This window comes from Carlito syrichta, unplaced genomic scaffold (assembly GCF_000164805.1).
Source record: "Carlito syrichta isolate Samal-C Ts95f unplaced genomic scaffold, Tarsius_syrichta-2.0.1 Scaffold304542, whole genome shotgun sequence".
In the NCBI taxonomy this organism is placed as follows: Eukaryota; Metazoa; Chordata; class Mammalia; order Primates; family Tarsiidae; genus Carlito; species Carlito syrichta.
Genome location: NW_007248638.1, coordinates 583,774 through 602,478, shown reverse-complemented (window position 1 = coordinate 602,478; position 18,705 = coordinate 583,774). Strand labels below are relative to the sequence as shown.

Genomic DNA, 18,705 nt, shown 5'->3' with positions numbered 1-18,705 from the left:
CTGGTCTAGAATCACTGACTTAAGTACCATTGATAGTTAACCTGTAAATATCTACATCATCTCTTTTATGCATAGAACTAAAGGAAACTTGAAAAATATTCAGAAATCTCCAAAGATCCTGCATTTTGTTAACATATTTTCCAAACAGTACCAAAAGGTTATGATGTCATGAATCTATATTTTTTGGAATATTATGAATGTGAGCATGAATTATTCCATGTGATGGAGGACTAAACACATCTAAGCAAAAAGCATAAGTGAGACACAAACTTCAATGTAATGAGCAAATCTCAAATCCTATAACTTAGCAATAAGCTAAATACTTGTTACAGATGATGCCCTCATAAACAAATCACGTGGAACACTAGTTTTGGAATTTCCTTAAGTCAAGTGCATCACCTTCAGAGAAAAAAAAAAAATCAGAACTAGCTTCATGATTATAATCCCTCCAACTTTTAACCTAAGTATTTGAGAATATGCCCTATACCGGATAATGGGTGCTAATATTCATATTCAATTGTCCTGCCATTAGAGATGTTGAAGTCTGGTACGCAAACAGATTCACAAACAAATCATATACTAAACAATGATGATGGGGAGGAGGGTGGTGTGGGTGATATGGGACACAGGGCTCCGGGAGTCAGAAATCATGATGCCGAGGTTTGAATAGTAAGCAAGAGTTTGCCAAGTAAGCAAGGGGGCAAAGAAGAACATTCTCAAAAGAAGGCACTGCTTGTGCCAAGGCATGTGTTAATTCATTAGTCAAGTTAGATTCTTTGGGGGCATATATTTTAAACCAGACATTGCGCTATGACCTGGGAATGTAAGAATAACCAAGGCATATGCAGTTCCTGCCCTCAGAGAGTTAGCCATTAAAATGCAATAGCATTTGATAAGAGGCACCATAGAAGTAAGTAGAGGACACTATGGGATCAAAAAGAAATGTCTAACCTGAATTTAGTGTTTAATGAAAGCCTCTGGGAGTAAAAGTTAAATTGAGATCTGAAAACCACAGAGTAAACAGTAAGACAAAGGGTGAGTAAAGATGGGGGAAGAAATCTTCAGGAAGAGGTAACATGGTGCAAGATGGTTCAGAGGTGAGAGAAAGCATTGTGCATTCAAGGACCAAGGAATCCCAATCACCAGAGTGCCATGAATGAGAGTGGGAGTATGTGGGGAGAAAGACTATTTCAGAGGCAAGCAGGAGCCAAACTGTAACGGGCTTTCATAAGCCTAGACACTTGTAAGAACAATGGGAAAGCATTGAAGGACTTCAGGCAAAGGAATGCAGATTTGTAGATTAGAAAGATTATTCTCTCTACCCTATGAGAAATGAGTTGCAGAAAGACAACACACAGATCAAAAAGCAAATTAAAAGACTGATGCAGATATGCAAGTTAAAAAAAAAAGAACAGAAAAAACTAGGTAAGATAGCTGGACAGGAACCAGAGCAGTGACAAAATAGGGATGGCGAAAAGAAATAAGGCCAAGAGATGTTTAGGAGGTGGAATTAGAGATGATTGACTTGAGGAATTAGGGAGATGGACAATTAAAGACCACACCCAGGATTATGACTTGAGAAGCTGCATAGCAGAAAGTCATGTTATTCATTGAGATAGAGGAGAAAGACCCAGTTAGAAGGGAAAAGTGGTCAATTCATTTTTTGACAAGTTGAGTTTAAAGAATTGGCAGCTAAACTTAGAGGTCTGGACCTCTGGAGAAAAGTCTCAAGTATGGTATCTTCAGTCAATCTTTAGCATATCAATATGAATCAAAGCCAGAAAAGTAGACCAGCTATTCCAGGGAAAGTCCGTAAAGAAAAAAGAAAAAGAGTGAGAAGAGAAAAAAAGAAGATCGGATAATTTAATAGATGTCAGAGTTGGAATCCCAATTCAAGACTAGATGCAATAAAGTGACAATAAAGAAAGTTTACAGTATTTAGGAAAGAGATTGCTTGTGCTTGAACTAGGGAAGAAATATATGTGATGAAAGAGGAAGTAATTATAGTGATATTTGGGAGGTTTGAAGAAGTCCTGGTGGTTGACTGTATAGAAAATACAATAGAAGAAAAAAGGGTATTTTTAAATTTCTAGTTTGGGCAGATGATTGGATAGCAATGTCATATCCATCACAATGGAATGATCCTAATGATCCTATATTGGCAAAAAGATGACCACAGACACAGTTTTGAGGACAGAAAGGTTCTTGAATGGTAAAGGATATAGAAACAGTTAAATCAAGCAGGAGACAATCCAGCATGCTTCCAGAGATGCAGGTTTCCCCTGGCCTAGTAGAGCTGACAATGAAACTGGGAAATTGAAGTGAGTCAGGGAGAACTCTTTGACTATTCTCACAGTGGCCCCTCCCCCATACCACCAGACTGTTCTAGAGGCTCGTGTCACCCACTTGCCTGCTCAACCAGATACAAAGTAACTAGTGCATAATAAATCAGCACATTGCAGAGTGTTGGGACAAAGAATGAAACAAATGTAAATTTCTCAGGTGTGGCGGTTCTTCGCAGGCTTAAGCTTCAAATCTGCAATCTATTTTATAACCTGAGTTTCAATATGTTTGTTCTATTAACTCAGCAGGTCTTATCTTCTTGGTTTTTCTAAAGCTATTTCTTATTTCAACCTGAAAAAAAAATAGCCGTAAAAAGTTGTTTTCCAGAAAGCCTACTCTGAGATGGTTTGAATGCAGAAAGGTTTGGGGGTATGCTCATGGGATCAATACCTGTGAGGTAGTGAAGGAGGCAACATGGGGCAGAAGGTGGAGGAGTCAGGGAGGGGAGAGGGAAGGAAGTAAATTGAGGTGATGCAGTACCAGCAAAGCCTCAACTGATCCCACAGCGAGCTCTGAAGAGGAAAGGGCCCTTCAGAGTCATTCTGAACTGAGGAAAGGGGAGCTGGACCTTTCGACTCTGGTACTGATAGAGGCTGCCACCAGGGATGTTGGTTAAGGAAGAACCCTTCAGAACCAGGTAATCCTTATAGAGTTGTAAACCTTCAATGCTCCCAACAACTAGGAAAATGGGTGTTTCAATCCTGAATGGTGAACTATAGACTGTGCACAGCAACCAGTACTTAACACCTGCTCCTACTGCTAAAAGAACAGTCTGAACCATTCCATAAAAAGAAGGCATTGCATTAATCAATAATCTAGATTTCTTTACAAAATAAATGGTTTTCATTCTGTCTGATATCTGTGAGGTAGAGAGCATCAGTCAATACACTCCCATGGTAGATATGCCTTTCATATGGCATGCCATTTATTTGTTCCATTTGAGTCCCTTTAGAGATTTAGAGCCTCTCAGATTAACAGGTTCTAATTAATTGCAGTCACTGTATTCTTAATAAGGGTACTTGGTCATTCATAATCCTATCTACAGACTAATACTTTAACTTTTTAATACCACCCCCAGATCCGTACTTCTGACAGTATGTTTGCTTTGTGTTAATAAGCTATCTGACAAATAGCTTGAAGTTTCTTGCTTAAAACATGGAATATGCCACTTTCTAATGACCTCTGGTTCTTTTAGCAGAAACAAGCATTTTTCTATTCTAAAAACTGGTCACTGGGAGGTCAGAACACTTTGTCCCACGAAACAAACTAGCCATGAACAAAGGGACAAAAGGAAAAGAGATTGTATTCATGAGGTGGTGGCGAAGAAGAACAACTGTGGTTTTTTTTAAAAGGTCACAAATAAATCTTATTTCCAGTTTTACTATTTTACTCCTTCTTTCTTTATCTAATCAAATATAAGAATTTATTAATCCAATTTTCTCTTTTACTGTGACGACTTCTCTCATACCAAGCCATGCATTCAAATTAAAGTGTTGCCCAAAATTTATCATCTCTATTTGCTTTTTTTTAACATTTAGCATCATCTCTATTTGCTTTTATATTAACATTTAGCTCAAATACTCTAAAATTAACTCCAAAACATAATTCCCTTTATCTGTATCACCTGAGTATTGATATGTAAAAAAATAGAAAAAAATCAAACCTCCCTCCAAAGAACACACACACACAAATTACAGGCCTAGGACACCTGGTAGCTCATATAGATTCTGCTATCAGTAGATCTTAATAACAAAAAGGACAATACAGACAGACACAAACTTTAAATATCTTCCTTAAATTCTCCATTTAACTCTTCACTTTAGGGCCCCAAGTATCTTTTCTTTAATCAGGGAAAACTTTAGAGTTGAACCACAATTTCTTTCTTTTTTAACTTTATTTTATTATAAAGATATGGGGTACAAGTCAGGATTAAATACATAAGTCATCTACGTGCTGGTGAAGTTTGGCCTCCAACCGTTCCTCACTTCCCCTGGTTTAGGACCAGGTACCTTTTGCGTTGTTACATGCACTCCCACCTCCCCTGGCAATGTCCTGTGACTGCCGATTCCTCTCTTGTGCTATTGTGATAAACATTCAGGTCCCACTTACAAGTGAGAACATGTGAACCACAATTTCTCAAAGACTCCTGGATAAATTATTTTCTCAATGAAATAATAGCCCAACTTTGCAAAATCCAGAAAAGAATGTCAGTAAATATAATCAGTTAATGCCAAGCATCATCAGAGACTTTTAAAACTTCCAGCCTAGCCCATTCTTCAAGTTCCTATGTCCCAAGTACCTCTGCCCTCAATATTACAGGTTCTGCAAATCCCAATATAACACGGCACCAGCTTGGTATAAAGTATTCCAATTGCCATTCTGTGTTCACATTATATCCAGATAGTCCCCAGAACTTCTGCAAGTAAATCCCAGGTGTTTCTGTCCCAGTCCAAGATTTTCACTCCTGCCTGAAACAAAGAGGGTTCAGCAAGTTGTAACTGTATAAAGTTTCAAGACAAATACCTAGATATTTGCATAAATTAAAACTTTTCCTTTTATATCCAACACATACATAGCAGGATTCACCCAAAGGAACTTTCTTCTGAGTAAGTTGAAGGTCCATTAAGGTCACTGGGTGTGAGATACAGTCTTGTCCAAAGCAGACAGCCTAGGCACTGATCTTCCTGTTTGGATCCAAAACTCAGAGCGTTTCATTGGAGGATCCTGAGGAACGTAATGAGTTAGCCAGCTGCTTCTGGGATAGAAATATTAGACCAGAGTTTTACAGGCTCGGCTACCCATTGGAATCACTGAGAACCTTTAAAAGATATGAATACCTAGGCTTTACCCATGATTTCGATATAATCAAAAAAATTATACAAGCTCCCTGGGTTATTCTCATTTGTGTATAAATCTATGAACAAATATTTTAAAGCAGTGCTTACCAAACTTTACTGTGCACACATTATCTAGGGATCATGTTACAATACAGATTATTCTTCCATAGCTTTGGGTAGGGCCATGATTGTGAAGCTATAAACAAGCTGCCAGGTAAAGCCAATGATGCTGGTCCAGGGATCACATGTTGATTCTTCTCACCATCATCACCTGAGAACTTGTTGGACCTCTCAGACCTAGCCTAGCACTTCAGAAGCAGAACCTTTATTTTATCATGATCCTCAGGTGTGGATACAGTAGAAAAGTAGAGATGCACTACTTTTCTGGAGGTTCTCAATTTGAAGTTCAGCTAGCACTTGAGTTCAGAGGGTGACAGCACTCATCCCTTTCACATACACAGCTATCCTACTGTTATTTGCAGGAAAGAGTACCAACACACCTATACTTTACTATAGTAGCTATTGGACATTAACTTTTATAGATTAGCAGCTGATAAGACCAGATCAATGCTTCCCAATGTTGGCTGCATATCAAACAAGGTGTTATGCCCCAGGCTTTGCCACTACCAGCTTTCTCCCTCTAGTTACTGCCTCCCACATTGCTCTGACCCCACGCCATTTCTGGAGCCTGCCATCCCTTGATTTTTAAACTCTTTTCATTCTTTTACCTTCTCCCATGTTTTCTTTTCCTTCTATCCAGCTTAAATTTTATGGGCTTTAATATGCCCTCTATGTGATACACACCCTCATGTTGACTGGTCTCCCTCCAAATGCAGGGTCGCTAACCTCAGTGTGACCCTCAGTGCTGCCTACCAATCATGCTATGTTACCTTAGTACACTTAGTCACTGGCTCTTCTAGATAACTACTTTATACTTTCTCCTTTCTCCTCAAACCTCCAATAGTTCTTGGCCCTACTGAAATTTAGCTAATAATCTTTCTTCTGTTGACTCAAGAAAAAAATCAGACTTTTGAAGAATTAGTTTTACTTAGAAGTCTTACTGAGGACCATAGACTGAGGCCTGCAGCCTGGAAGCAGCACTTCACAGACGGTCTATAAGACTGCTCCAACACAATATTTCAGCTCACAGTTCATATACAGGTGGTAAAGATTTAGTACATGCAAAACCACATCTAAGTTTGGGTGCAAGAGTATATCTGTTTGTAGTTTACAGAAGCATACTTACTAACTCCTTCAGATGTTACCTTACGTGTAAGAAAAGGCAAACACTATAGCCAGGCGTGGTAGCCTTTAGTTCCAGCTACTTGGAAGACTGAGGCGAAAGGATTGCCTAAGTCCAGCAGGTTGAGGCTGCGGTGGCCATGAGTGTGCCACTGCACTCCAACCTGGGCGACAGTGAGACTCCAACTCGAAAGAAAGAAAGAAAGAAAGAGAGAGAGAGAGAAAGAGAGAGAAAGAAAGAAAGAGAAAAAGAAAAGGCAAGAATTAGGGTCAATTATCTCATGGAATATAATGACTCATGCAAGCGATGTGTTCTATCCTATTTTGTCTACAAAGCATGTTTCCAGAGAGCTGTACATCATCACAGAGTCAGGAGCTTTGTGAAATTATGCTGCCAAGCAGAAATGAGCAAACTTGGCTTCTTATGTTAGCTACTTTGTCTCATACTTCCTATTTCATTGAGGAAAGAGAAAAAAGTCAGACCCTCAACCTGCTCCCTCCATCACCTGCACCTGTGCTCACACACTTCTACCTTTTACCTCTTTACCATGGAGGAGGGGCCTGGCCTCCCATCGAGGCCAAGACTTCCACCTGTGTGCACTAGAACCTGTTCATCAGCAATCACTCAGTCTTGACATATCCAAACCTATGTACTTGAGCTTCCGCTTCAGACCTGAGTCTTTCACAATCTCTCAATCAGGAAATGGCAATCCACCACTCCAGATGCTCTAGACCAAACCTCTGAGTCATTCTTGACTTAGCTCTTTCTCTTACACCCAAAGTCAGATCTGTTGGCAAATACTGTTGGTTCTACATTCAAAATAGAATGTATTTGTTATCAGACTACTACTTATCACCCCTGCTGCAACCAACTTTATCCAAACCACCATCTTCTCTTAACTGGATATACCCTGCTGCCACCCTTAAACCCAACAGTCTCTTCTCAGTCAACAACTAATGTGATGATTTTATCTCCTAAGTCAGGTCACATCACATATGTGGGCTTTGATGCCTTCCCATCTTCCTCAGAGCAAGAGCCAAGGCTGGTCAAGTTACTACAGAACACAATCTCTCTTATACCTCTAATATTATCCCTCTACTCCTCTTTACTCTTATACTGCTTCAAACATTCCTGCACATGACCACTGCAGGAATTTTCTACTTGCATTTCCATTTGTCTGAATAGTTCCCTGTCAGGTATCTGCATGGCTCACTCCTTGACTCAAGTATTGCCGAGAAACCAAAACTTTTAAATGCAGCCACAATCACTGATCAGTGAAATCTCCCATCTCTCCCACCAGGCTTGTTTCTAAATAACTTCTGGCTTAAAATCAAATCAACTCTCACAGAGGTGAAGGTTTTCACAGAGGTGAAGTTGTATCTGATGGAGTATGTGCCATAGGCTAGGAGGATAACTCCAAGATATCAAAGCTCTAGAAATATTTTGCAAAATATAAGATCATCAGTAGAATCAGATCACAGCCTTCCATAGTGAATAATCATAGAAACCAATATTTATTTGGAAATACCATATACACACACATACACAAATATATATCACTTTTGATGTGTCCTCTGCATATTAGTCAAATCATTTTTTGAATTTTGTTTACAATTATAGAATTCTCTGCTTCCCTCAACAAGAGAGTATCTGTGATAACTGGATGGGTTGATTGATTTTGATGAGTGGAGCTGTGCCAATGTATATTAACTAGTACAAAGCCAAGCTGTGAAATGGAGAATTATGAAAATCTCTAATTAAAAGCATTTTTTGGCATACTGATTTTATGGGTTTGGCAAAAGTGAATCTGCTCCCAAGAGATGGTTTCACCCTAGGAATGTAAATCAGAACAGTTTTCAGAGCCTGTAAGACTGAAGACCAGGATCTGGTGTATTTCCAAGGTAGTAAATACTACCCTGGAAACTTTACAGAAGACAATCTTTCTGTTCTCCTCAAGGGTATGCCTAATAAGTGCATATGACACTGTGTTTCTTTTAAAAGTTTACATATTTGATTGTTTACGGACTTCAAATACCAGTATGCCAATTTATAGGTCTATGTGAGAAATAACTTAAAAGCAAGGTGGCATTTTAATAGTTGTTTTTGACTAGAATATTTTCTTCCTATAGGCATAGCTGAATAAAACGTTTACTCATAACCAAAAGGTTGTCTTTTTCAAATTTAATTTTTATCAAACTTGTAACCAGATACCTGCAGCCCTCTGCTCTTAGCTCATGGTTTGCTTAATCATCATTATAAAAGTATATAAAGTTTCTTTTCAAAGGCAAGCATATGCCCTTTCTCAGAAGGCACCCACACTTTGCTTGAACATGCCTTTTCTTTCTTGTAAACTCTTTCTTAAACTATAAATAAATAAAAATTTTTTTTAAAAAAAAACCCTTCTTAAACTCATGTTTTTCCTTTTTTATTATGGAAAAATACACAAAAACAAACCTTTTGCATCTTTTCTGTCCCTTTCATGCACTTAACTACATTTACCATTCATTTGGGTTTTTCTACTAATTCTTTTTTGAAGAGTTATTTTCCCAACATGAGCCTTTTTCTCAATATAATGAAAATGGAAATCCTGTGTGTATTCAATAGCAAATAGACAAGTTTTATTTTTTATTTTTACTTGAAGAGAGTTACATTTCATATAAAAGTTTACAAATAACGGTTTTAATTTTGATTTTTTTCAGTATAAAAAAATTTGCCTTGATGACGTATTATGATGTAGTGCTAATTGCTTGTAGGGTAGTTAAATGTCAGTATTGAAACCTAATCTCTAACTGCCACCTGGTAGATATGAAATGTTCACCCAGTATGTATTTTTTATTTTATTGCATTGTACTCTGCAACTGATAAGCCAAGGAATCAACATGTATTAGGTGCAGGTATTGTTTCTAAAAACCACAAACTAAGAATGATAAATTATCAATACAGTTTAGTATTTGCTAATCAATATAGTTTAGTATTTGCTAATTTTACTACACTCTTTTGTTATGTATATGTAGGAAAGTCATAGGGATCATAAATTCAATTTGAGTAAAGTTTAAAACCATATATTTTATGATAAAAGACCTTTAACTTAAGATGGTCAAAGGACTGATATTATATATTTGCAGTAAAGAGAATTATAAGAGTTTCATTTTTCTGATATTAAAAGTTACTTAATAAGGACTTGTTTCCATTTTAAAAAATTCATTTGAACTTACTCTGACCTTTATGGGATTATATTATATGTCTTGTTGTGTAACTTAATTGTTTTACTTTTTTTTTTTAACCTAACTCTATGTCTGGATATCTTGACATGCCAGTACAGTAGGACTGACTCGTTACTTTTAATACCTTCATGATATTCCATAATATGAGTCTATTATGTATTTATATTTCCATTTTTTATGTAAACTGTTCATCAGTGAGCAGCATATGCATTTATTCTAGAATAATTCCTAGAGATGTCTTTGGGGGTCCAAGAATGTACACTTTAACATCTGAGAGATACTGCCAAATCGTTTTTCAAAAATGCTTGTCTACACAGACTCCAGTGAACGGTATGTGAAAGTGCATGATTCCTCATCAACACTTGGTAGGTTGATATTATCAGCACTTTAAAAATTTTTACCAATCTGATGGCAAACATTATTTATTCTTGTCTTAGTTTGCATTTTCCTGGTTAATAGTAGGACTGAGCCTCATTTCATATTATTTTTAACCTTTTGTACTTAAATTCTTCTTGAATTACCAATTCATAGTCTTTATGCATAATTTTATTAAACATTTATCTTACTAATTTGGAGGAACCCTATTATATCAATAATTTGTCCATTAAATACCTCTTAAATATTTTTCCACTAAATTTTTTCTGTATTATATTTAGCCATATATAAAATTTTAAGCTATATAGATCAAACTTTTTATGTTATTGTTATTAATTTTGTTGTCAGTTTTTTTTTTCCTCTTTGGGAATAGATTTCAGTCATTCTTCTGCATATGTATATCCAGTTTTCCCAAACACCATTTATTGAAGAGACTATCCTTTCCCCAATGTGTGTTCTTGGCTTCTTTGTCAAAGATCAATTTACCATAAATGTATGGGTTTAATTCTGGGATCTATATTCTACTCCATTGGCCCATGTGTCTGCTTTTATGCCAATACTATGCAGTTCTGATTACCATAGATTTTGTAGTATATTTTGAAATCATGTAATATATTCTCAATTATTATAGAAAAGATCTGTGGATATTAAACTCATGACTCCTTACATATATATATAATGATAACTGTTTATTTTGTTCTATCATTTGGTTATCGACAAGGCAAAGTACAGGACTTTAAGTTTAAAATATTTTGTCCTAATAATCTTTTTCACCATTGTCACCCAAGGAAGATTTTGAGCAATCTAATTCTTATTCTCTTTTATATAAACTGTCTGTATCTCCTGTTTGAACACAGTTAGAATTTTTTCTTTAGCTTGACGTTCTGAAACTGACATAGAATATATCTTGGTGTGGAACTTTTCTTCTTTGTGCCGATCATTGTGCCCAGGATGGACACTTTACATCCTGGGAATTGAACCTTTCTTGATTTCTAGAAATTTCCTGCTCCTCCTTTTTCTACTTTGCCTTGTTTTCCTCCTCCTTTTCTTTCTTTCCTCCTTAATCTCCTTTCAATTTTGCCATATCTATTACAGAGATATTCGATCTTCTGAATCTGTCCTACACATCTCTTGACTTTTTTTTTCATATTTTTTCTCTTTGTTTTCTTTCACTGTGTTCTTAAAAAAAATTAATTTATTATTTTGGCTTATTAACTCACTTTTGAGCTATGGCCATTATATTCTTGAACTGTTTATCCCTCTAAGGGGAGTATATTGTTCCATTATGTTTCTAGAAAGATGTCACTTTCGTGTGTATGTGTGTGTGTGTGTGTGTGTGTGTGTGTGTGTGTGTGTGTTTTTCATGTTCACCTATCCTTAGTAACCATACAAGTGGAATAGGATGAGTTGCCAGGATAAGGAGCTTGTTTTTTTTTGCTATGTAAGCTCTACATTGAGGCATTGCTTTTTGTTCCACTTCTTGATGCCCACCACAAAGCTTTGTTCTGTGGACGATATTACTTCTTAGCCCAATTGGAGGATGATGGAGGGACCTAACTTCCCAGTTAGTCACACTGCTGCCCTGTGTTAGCTTATATCCATACCAGTATTCTCTGCAAATATTTGTAGCCATGGTTTCCTATGGTTTTATTTCTCCATTTATTGGATCTTATTTGTGTTTTGTCTTTGCAATTCTTCTACATTTCTGATTCACTGATGATACTCTTGATTGTCTTTCTAGACATTTATAATTTAAGTATCTATTGTTGCTATTTTATGGGACTTTTAGAAGAGTGTTAGAATGAATACAAATTCCAAGTCTGCCATCTTTATTGAATCCCTATCTAATTCCTTGAAAATAAAAATTAAATTTAGCTATTTTTACTTCAGGTTTCTCACACTTCAAAGAACTGTTTTAAATAGAGCTAACTTTCCCAACAAAAAAGGAAATACAAACACATTTTTTATTATTCTGAGCTTTGCCCTAATAAGAGAAATAGCCATTTCACAAAAGGAAATAATTATACAAAAGGAAATATTAGGTGAAGACAGAAGTGTCAATGTAGACACAAATGAATAACTGGTGTTTGATAATGATCTTTTCTACAAAGCTATGATTCTATTTGTTACTAGGTGGGCATGTAGTTAAATAAGAAAGGATATGCTCCCAAATTTGGTGATAGTTTTTGCAATGGGCTATTGATGTGTTCTTTTCACTTCCTTATAAACTAATCCCCCAGACATGTTTTTTTGAAAAGAACATTGATTTTAGAACTGGACACAATTCCTAATTTTTCCAGTCAGGTTTTCAGACTTTCCATCAACTTATCTATACAAAATTGAATAGAAATATAACATTTGGAAAATTATAAATTTCCACACAAAATTAAAGATGTGAAAAGAAAGATCACCACACTGCAGAAGAAACAAAGCCATGTTTGTGGCTTTTTTTAGGTCCAAGTTTAACTCACCTCTTCCTACAGCCTATCCCCAAAATAATTGTGTCCTTATGGCCTGGTATTCTCTGTCCCATTAGCCATTTGTGTCAGAAAGAAAAATAAAGAGTGAGTAAGCCAAATGACAAATTAAATCTACAGATAAATAATGACAGGTTGCATTGCAATGCTTCTGTTTTTGAAATATCAAGTCTAGCCTCATTTTCTAGTGTAGTCAAAATGCTATGGGAAGTTTGCCTGAGATTAGAGGACATTGACCTTGGGAAGGTGTTGACTGCTCCTAAAGAAAGCTCACTGCTGCTCAAAGGAATGGGGTGGAGTGCAAGTACACCCATGCAGAGGCAGGAAGCCTCTGAGATGGAGAGAAGAGAACCGTGCCTAAAAGCAAGTCAGTTCATTCCAAGATCAGATCTTTAACTCTAAGTAGGTTTCTAAGCTCAATTGTCCCTCTCAGAAAAATATAGGCTGCTGATCTGGGTTAATACTGATGTCATAAACCAAGAAATAACTCTGGGTAGTTAATAAAATAGGTCTTCCTTTCAAGTACCTAATTTATAAATTTCTATTGAATGTCAACACCTCCCAAAGGTCAATGTCCTCTATTCTCAGGCAAGCTTCTCTAGCAGGAAGTCTTCCATGACTTCTCAAAATAGGTTAGAATCCCTGTATCTTGCTCTCAAAATATTTTATCTCAGTAAAAGCTAACTGCCCATTTCCACATAGGTACAAATTCTCTGTGTAAGAAAGGTAAGCAGGGTAAAATATTTTTTTCACCTTTTTCTTAGGTGACTGACAATGCATCTTTATGAAACACAAAATGGGGAAGCCATAGATTGTTTCTCAAGTCAACACCAAGTTTCTTATGATTAGTGGACACTTCTACTATAGTTTGACAATCTATCGGTCTTAACTTTTCGTATAGTGGGTCAGGTTTTTGGTCACCACTGGTGTTTCAGAAGTAAGCCTGCGATCACTCTGAAATCACTGACTAAGAAAGTAGGATATTTGGTTCACTAACAATTTTCTTACTGGCCAGAGTTCTTGGTGGAGAAGTTGCATACAGCCAAGTTCTTGGAGTCATAGGATATTCATTACTTCCTCTCATTGTAATAGCCCCTATACTTTTGGTGGTTGGATCCTTTGAAATGGTGTCTACACTTATAAAACTGTTTGACGTGTTTTGGGCTGCCTACAGTGCTACTTCATGGCTAGTGGGTGAAGAATTCAAGACCAAAAAGCCTCTTCTGATCTATCCAATCTTTTTATTATACATTTATTTTTTGTCTTTATATACTGGGGTGTGATTCAAGTCATACATGTGTAAGGAATGGCGATGTGACATTTCTGTGTAAGCTGGGATTTCTGCCGAAGGGGTTGGACAAAACTGTTGCTGATAAAATTTTACATGTTCCAGATATCAAGGCAGGTTCAAGGTCTTTGTAAAACAATATTTTTTATATTTAATTAAGCAGTTATCTGGGATTTTTTATCAGAATTCTAAATTCTGTTTGGTTCTTCATATTCCAGTGAATAAAATATAAAAGCATTGTGTTTAAAAAAAAAAAAGAAAGAAAGAAAGTAGGTAAGGCCAGAGACTGAGCAGAGTTCCAGTCACGCATTTTTCTAGTCTGAGTTTATGTGCCAATTCATATTTAAGATCTATGATCTTTGTGTACTTTCTGTCCTTGGTACCTTGTGCATCTTATGATGTCAAATCCAAAATTAATTTTGTTTTAATTTTGTAGACAGCATGTTCTGGATCTTCTTTTCATCTCTTCAAAGCCAACTATTATGTTATTTGGGGTATAATTCCTCAACAAACTAAACCAATAATTTCACTCAGAGTCCAGAAATATTCACAGATCTATTTCTCTCTTTTATCTTGATAAGTTGTTTATATATTATCTTTCAAATAAAGCTTTAACATTGATACATGGAGAGACACAAAAAATACGTGGTATTTAGAATAATTCATAAAGAAGCAAATGTTTTGAAAAAATGTCTTGAATCAAAGAAGTAATAGTTTGGAAATGAGTTTTCTGGAATTACACAGTCTCATTGCTTCTAAAATATGTTTTTTCCCTGTGAGATCATGGAAGGGCATAATTGATTATCCTAAACTTGTAGCTTTAAATCATAACAAACCTATATCATAATTATTTAGGAAAAAAATGCATGAGATTTTTCAAATATAACCAGTAGAGTTGCCCAACTATACTCCAAATTCCCATGCAATAGAGTCCCCAGTATGTGCTTATGAAATTTCTTTCCTACAGAGACTCATAATTTCCTCCCAAGAAATAATGCCATTATCACTGAAGACCACAGAGTGAAGTAGCAGAATGAAGAAGACCTGTGGCTTGAATGCAGCCACCCAACCATCAAAATCTGCATATTCTCTGTATTCTCCTCTGGAATGAACCAGCTTAGGGAGTGAGTGGGCAAACTAGTGGCATAAAAAAAAAAATCACTACAAAGGCTTTCCCCATGGTTCTCCTTGTTTCCCTCAGAAAATCATCTCCGTTTAACAAGGGAAAGGAGAATAAAAAGCTCAGAGAGGAAGTAAGGGAAAATGAGAATGCTCCTTCCAATTATTCAAGGGCTCCCCATTACTTGCAGAACAAAGTATGAGTTCCCATGCAGATACTTGAGGCTCTGGCTGTCTGTGGCCAGCTGGCACTGAAACCTCACTCATACCACAGGGAATTGTTGAGGGATGAGCTCAGAGAGGTAACCAGAGGTCAATGAACCAAGACCTCAAATCAGGAGTGAGGTGGGAGCCATTACAGATCCTGAACAAAGAGTGAAAGCATAACCCTTTTGTTTCATTCTTACTTATTCTTCTCAGATGCACTCCATATTTCCAGCATAAAGATCCGTTCACCCTAAGAAGCCTCCCCCAACATCCCTGCCCATGATGGTCTCATTCTGCGTTGGTGCCCATCTCCAAGGTCCCTCCTTCCAAAGCTTCCATGATTCTACCAGCAAGATGTGACTCTCCCTCCTGCTCTAATCCTATGAATGTCCCCAATACTCAGTTTAGACCATAGTTACAGCTTTTGCATTTTCTGCCTTGTATTAACTATTACAGGTTCAATGACAAAATGAGACATGTCTTGCTTTGAGCCTCAGCTGAACTACAGATCCCTTTAGTCATGGATTACATTTTCTACAGCAAATCAGGGCTGTTACCTCAGCTGTAAGAGAGGTCGGGGGTCTCCACAAACTCATCAGACAAGTTTCCCGGGCATTGACCATGTGAATATAGCAGTTTTGCCAGTAGGTCCAACAATGCAAGTTTATCACACTTCTGAATTAACCATTTTTTCCCCAACTAAATTGCTTTGGACATACACTCTTGTTGTTACTCTTAAGAAAACTGAAGGGATTTGTTGTCTCTACTTCTTGTTCTGGGACTTGTATTTCACTGTCATCTTTGTTACCCTTATTTATCACATGTTTTGCTTTCACCACTAGAGGCATGTTCTTTGGAGATGAAGGCCTCATAGATTTATTTGTGGGCCCCATCTGTTCCCTTACCTATGGACCCTTGCTCATAAAATAGCTGCAGATGGGCTATTTGCATGGCCTTCCCAGCATTCAATCTCAAATGAAATCTAAAAAGGAAGGAACCAAAGCTAACCTGTTATCTCTCTTATAACAGGATTTTGTGCCGCTGTATCAAGACTTTGAGAATTTTTATAAGCGAAACCTTTACATGAGAATCAGAGATAACTGGAACCGACCCATCTGCAGTGCCCCAGGACCTCGGTTTGATATGATGGAGAGGGTATCAGATGACTACAACTGGACATTTAGGTGAGGCAGCCTAAATGGAGGAGTTTGTTGGGAGGGGTGAATCCTTTTCCTGGAAATTGTGGCACCAAATTACAGATCTAGGGGGAAAAAAAGCAAGGCATGGAAGTGACTGGTCTTGCATCATTCAGCCTTGTGCAAGTCTTCATGATGCCACTGGAGGAAGTCACAGTAATTAAGTTGCCAAGATGGCTTGATTATATATTAATTAACTTGAGACCTGTGTCAGAAGGTACAGAACACACAGAGCTAGCCATGAAGACCTCTTTTCAGCAAATTGTATTTTTCTACTTCTTGCCAAAGGAGACAGTGATGGTCATGGTTCTTATTTCTTTAGAAAGTTCTTACTAAACTAAAGCATAGTTGTCATAGAAGTAAGCACCCAAGGAAAATCAGGGCTAAGTAACACTCCATGACTCAGGATACCTTTCTCCAATGTTCTGCCTAACTTCATTACGGAGTTACCTTCCTCCAAAGGCAAATCATTTTTTTTTGTAGTAGCTTTTTTTAATGCATAATGGAAAAGGTTGTTTCAAGGTACATGGGATAATTTAATACATTCATATAATTTTAAAAAATCAAATCAGTGTACTTGGTATATCTATCACGTTAGATATTTGTCTTTTCTTTATGCTAGAATCATTCAGATTCTTCTCTTCTAGTTATTTTGAAATATACAGTATGTTATTATAAACTATAGTCACCCTACTGATCTAACACCGGGTCTTATTCCTTCAATCAAAACATATATTTGTACCCATTAATCAACTTTTCTTTATCTCCCCCTCCCCTTCCCCTTCTTGGCCTCTGATAACCACCAATTTACCCTCTGTTTTCATGAGATCCAATTTTTTAGCTCCCACATATGAGTGAGAACATGTGATATTTGTCTTTCTGTTCCTGATTTATTTCACTTAATATAATAGCCTCCAGTTCCATTCAAGTTGCTTCGAATGGCAGAATTTTATTTATTTTTATTATTATTATGGCAATGGTACAAGTTAATAAGAAAGAAGAAAATATATGATTTGGGCCAAAACCAAGGTCTCTCAGGATGATATTAAGATAGCCCACTGTACTCACTAACATGTCTCCCTGCAGGTTTACCGGAAGAATCATCAAAGATGTCATCAACATGGGCTCCTATAATTTCCTTGGCCTCGCAGCTAAGGATAATGAGTATTTGATGACAGTTAAGGATGTTTTAGAGAAATATGGCCCGGGCGTGGCCAGCACCAGACATGAAATGGGTATGTACATTCGCTATTTTGAAATTTTGCCCCATTAGAGCTCAGATTCCTTGTGGCTACATCTCAAACCTAGATTGTATCTAGCCTGTGTGTCTTATGAAACTATTACAGGCCGGGCTCGGTGACTCAACCTGTAATCCCACACTTTGGGAGGCCGAGGTGAGTGAATTACCTGAGCCCGAGGGTTCGAGACCCGCCTGGGCAACTTGGCAAACCCTCATCTCTACAATAAATCAAAAAAATTAGCCAGGGGTGGTAGTGCGCACCTGTAGTTCCAGTTACTTGGAAGGCTGAGATGGAAGGATCGCCGGAGCCCAGCAGGTTGAGGCTACAGTGGCCGGGAGCGTGCCACTGCACTCCAGTCTGGGCGACTGAGTGAGACATCAACTCAAAAAAAAAAAAAAGAAAAAAGAAAGAAAGAAACTATTATAAAATGCCAAAAGAAAAAAGGAATATTTAGGGAAATTGTAAGAGTTATGCCATTACCAGTTTATTAATTATATTTTTTAATTCTCAAGAATAGATTTTTGAAAATGAATATTTCCTGCTCCTATCATTGAAAATAACAAAAACTATTTTGCTTCCTACAACTGGTCCTTTTCTGCCCTTTCTCCTGCTTTTCTTAATGCTCCTCATTGCTGATAAAATGAACTTGCTTTTATCTTTGTATATAATCCATCTCTGCTCTTAAAATGTAAGTTTCATGAGGAAAAGGATTGGTCTTGTGGAATGCCATGTTGAATAAATGAATGAATAATAAATGAATAGACAAGGTGGAGAAGACTGCCTACTTATTTCCCTTTTAGCTATTTTTTAATTCCAAAAGTGACATCTGTAAGAAAGAAACTTCCACGTCTCTCCATGACAGAAAAAAAAGAGCAATGCAAGCTTGCTCTCATAGAGTGCTTTGCAATTCCTGGCATGTTGGTTTTTTAATGTAGCACTTTATTTATTCTTCAAAAAAAAAATTCCATGCTGTAAGCAGCACAGGTAGTGTTAGTCCCATCTGCTGAAGGAGGAAATTGAGGATCATGACACCTATGTGATGTGCTCAAACTGGTTAAATAATCATCTTAACTCCCAGTCTTAGCTGGGCTCGGTGGCTCAGCCTGTAATCCCGAGCCTTTGGGAGGCTGAGGTGAGTGGATTGCCTGAGCCCGC

The 18,705-nt window shown here is 37.1% G+C and overlaps 1 protein-coding gene across 1 annotated transcript in view; it reads left to right on the top strand.

Moving 5' to 3' along the window:
• Positions 1-18,705, top strand: part of SPTLC3 (serine palmitoyltransferase long chain base subunit 3) — a 143,512-nt gene that overhangs the window by 42,723 nt on the left and 82,084 nt on the right. Inside the window, exons 3-4 of the mRNA XM_008060152.2 lie at positions 16,143-16,297; positions 17,396-17,544. Of these exons, the coding sequence (XP_008058343.1) occupies positions 16,143-16,297; positions 17,396-17,544 (304 nt within the window). The remainder of the gene's footprint in view (positions 1-16,142; positions 16,298-17,395; positions 17,545-18,705) is intronic.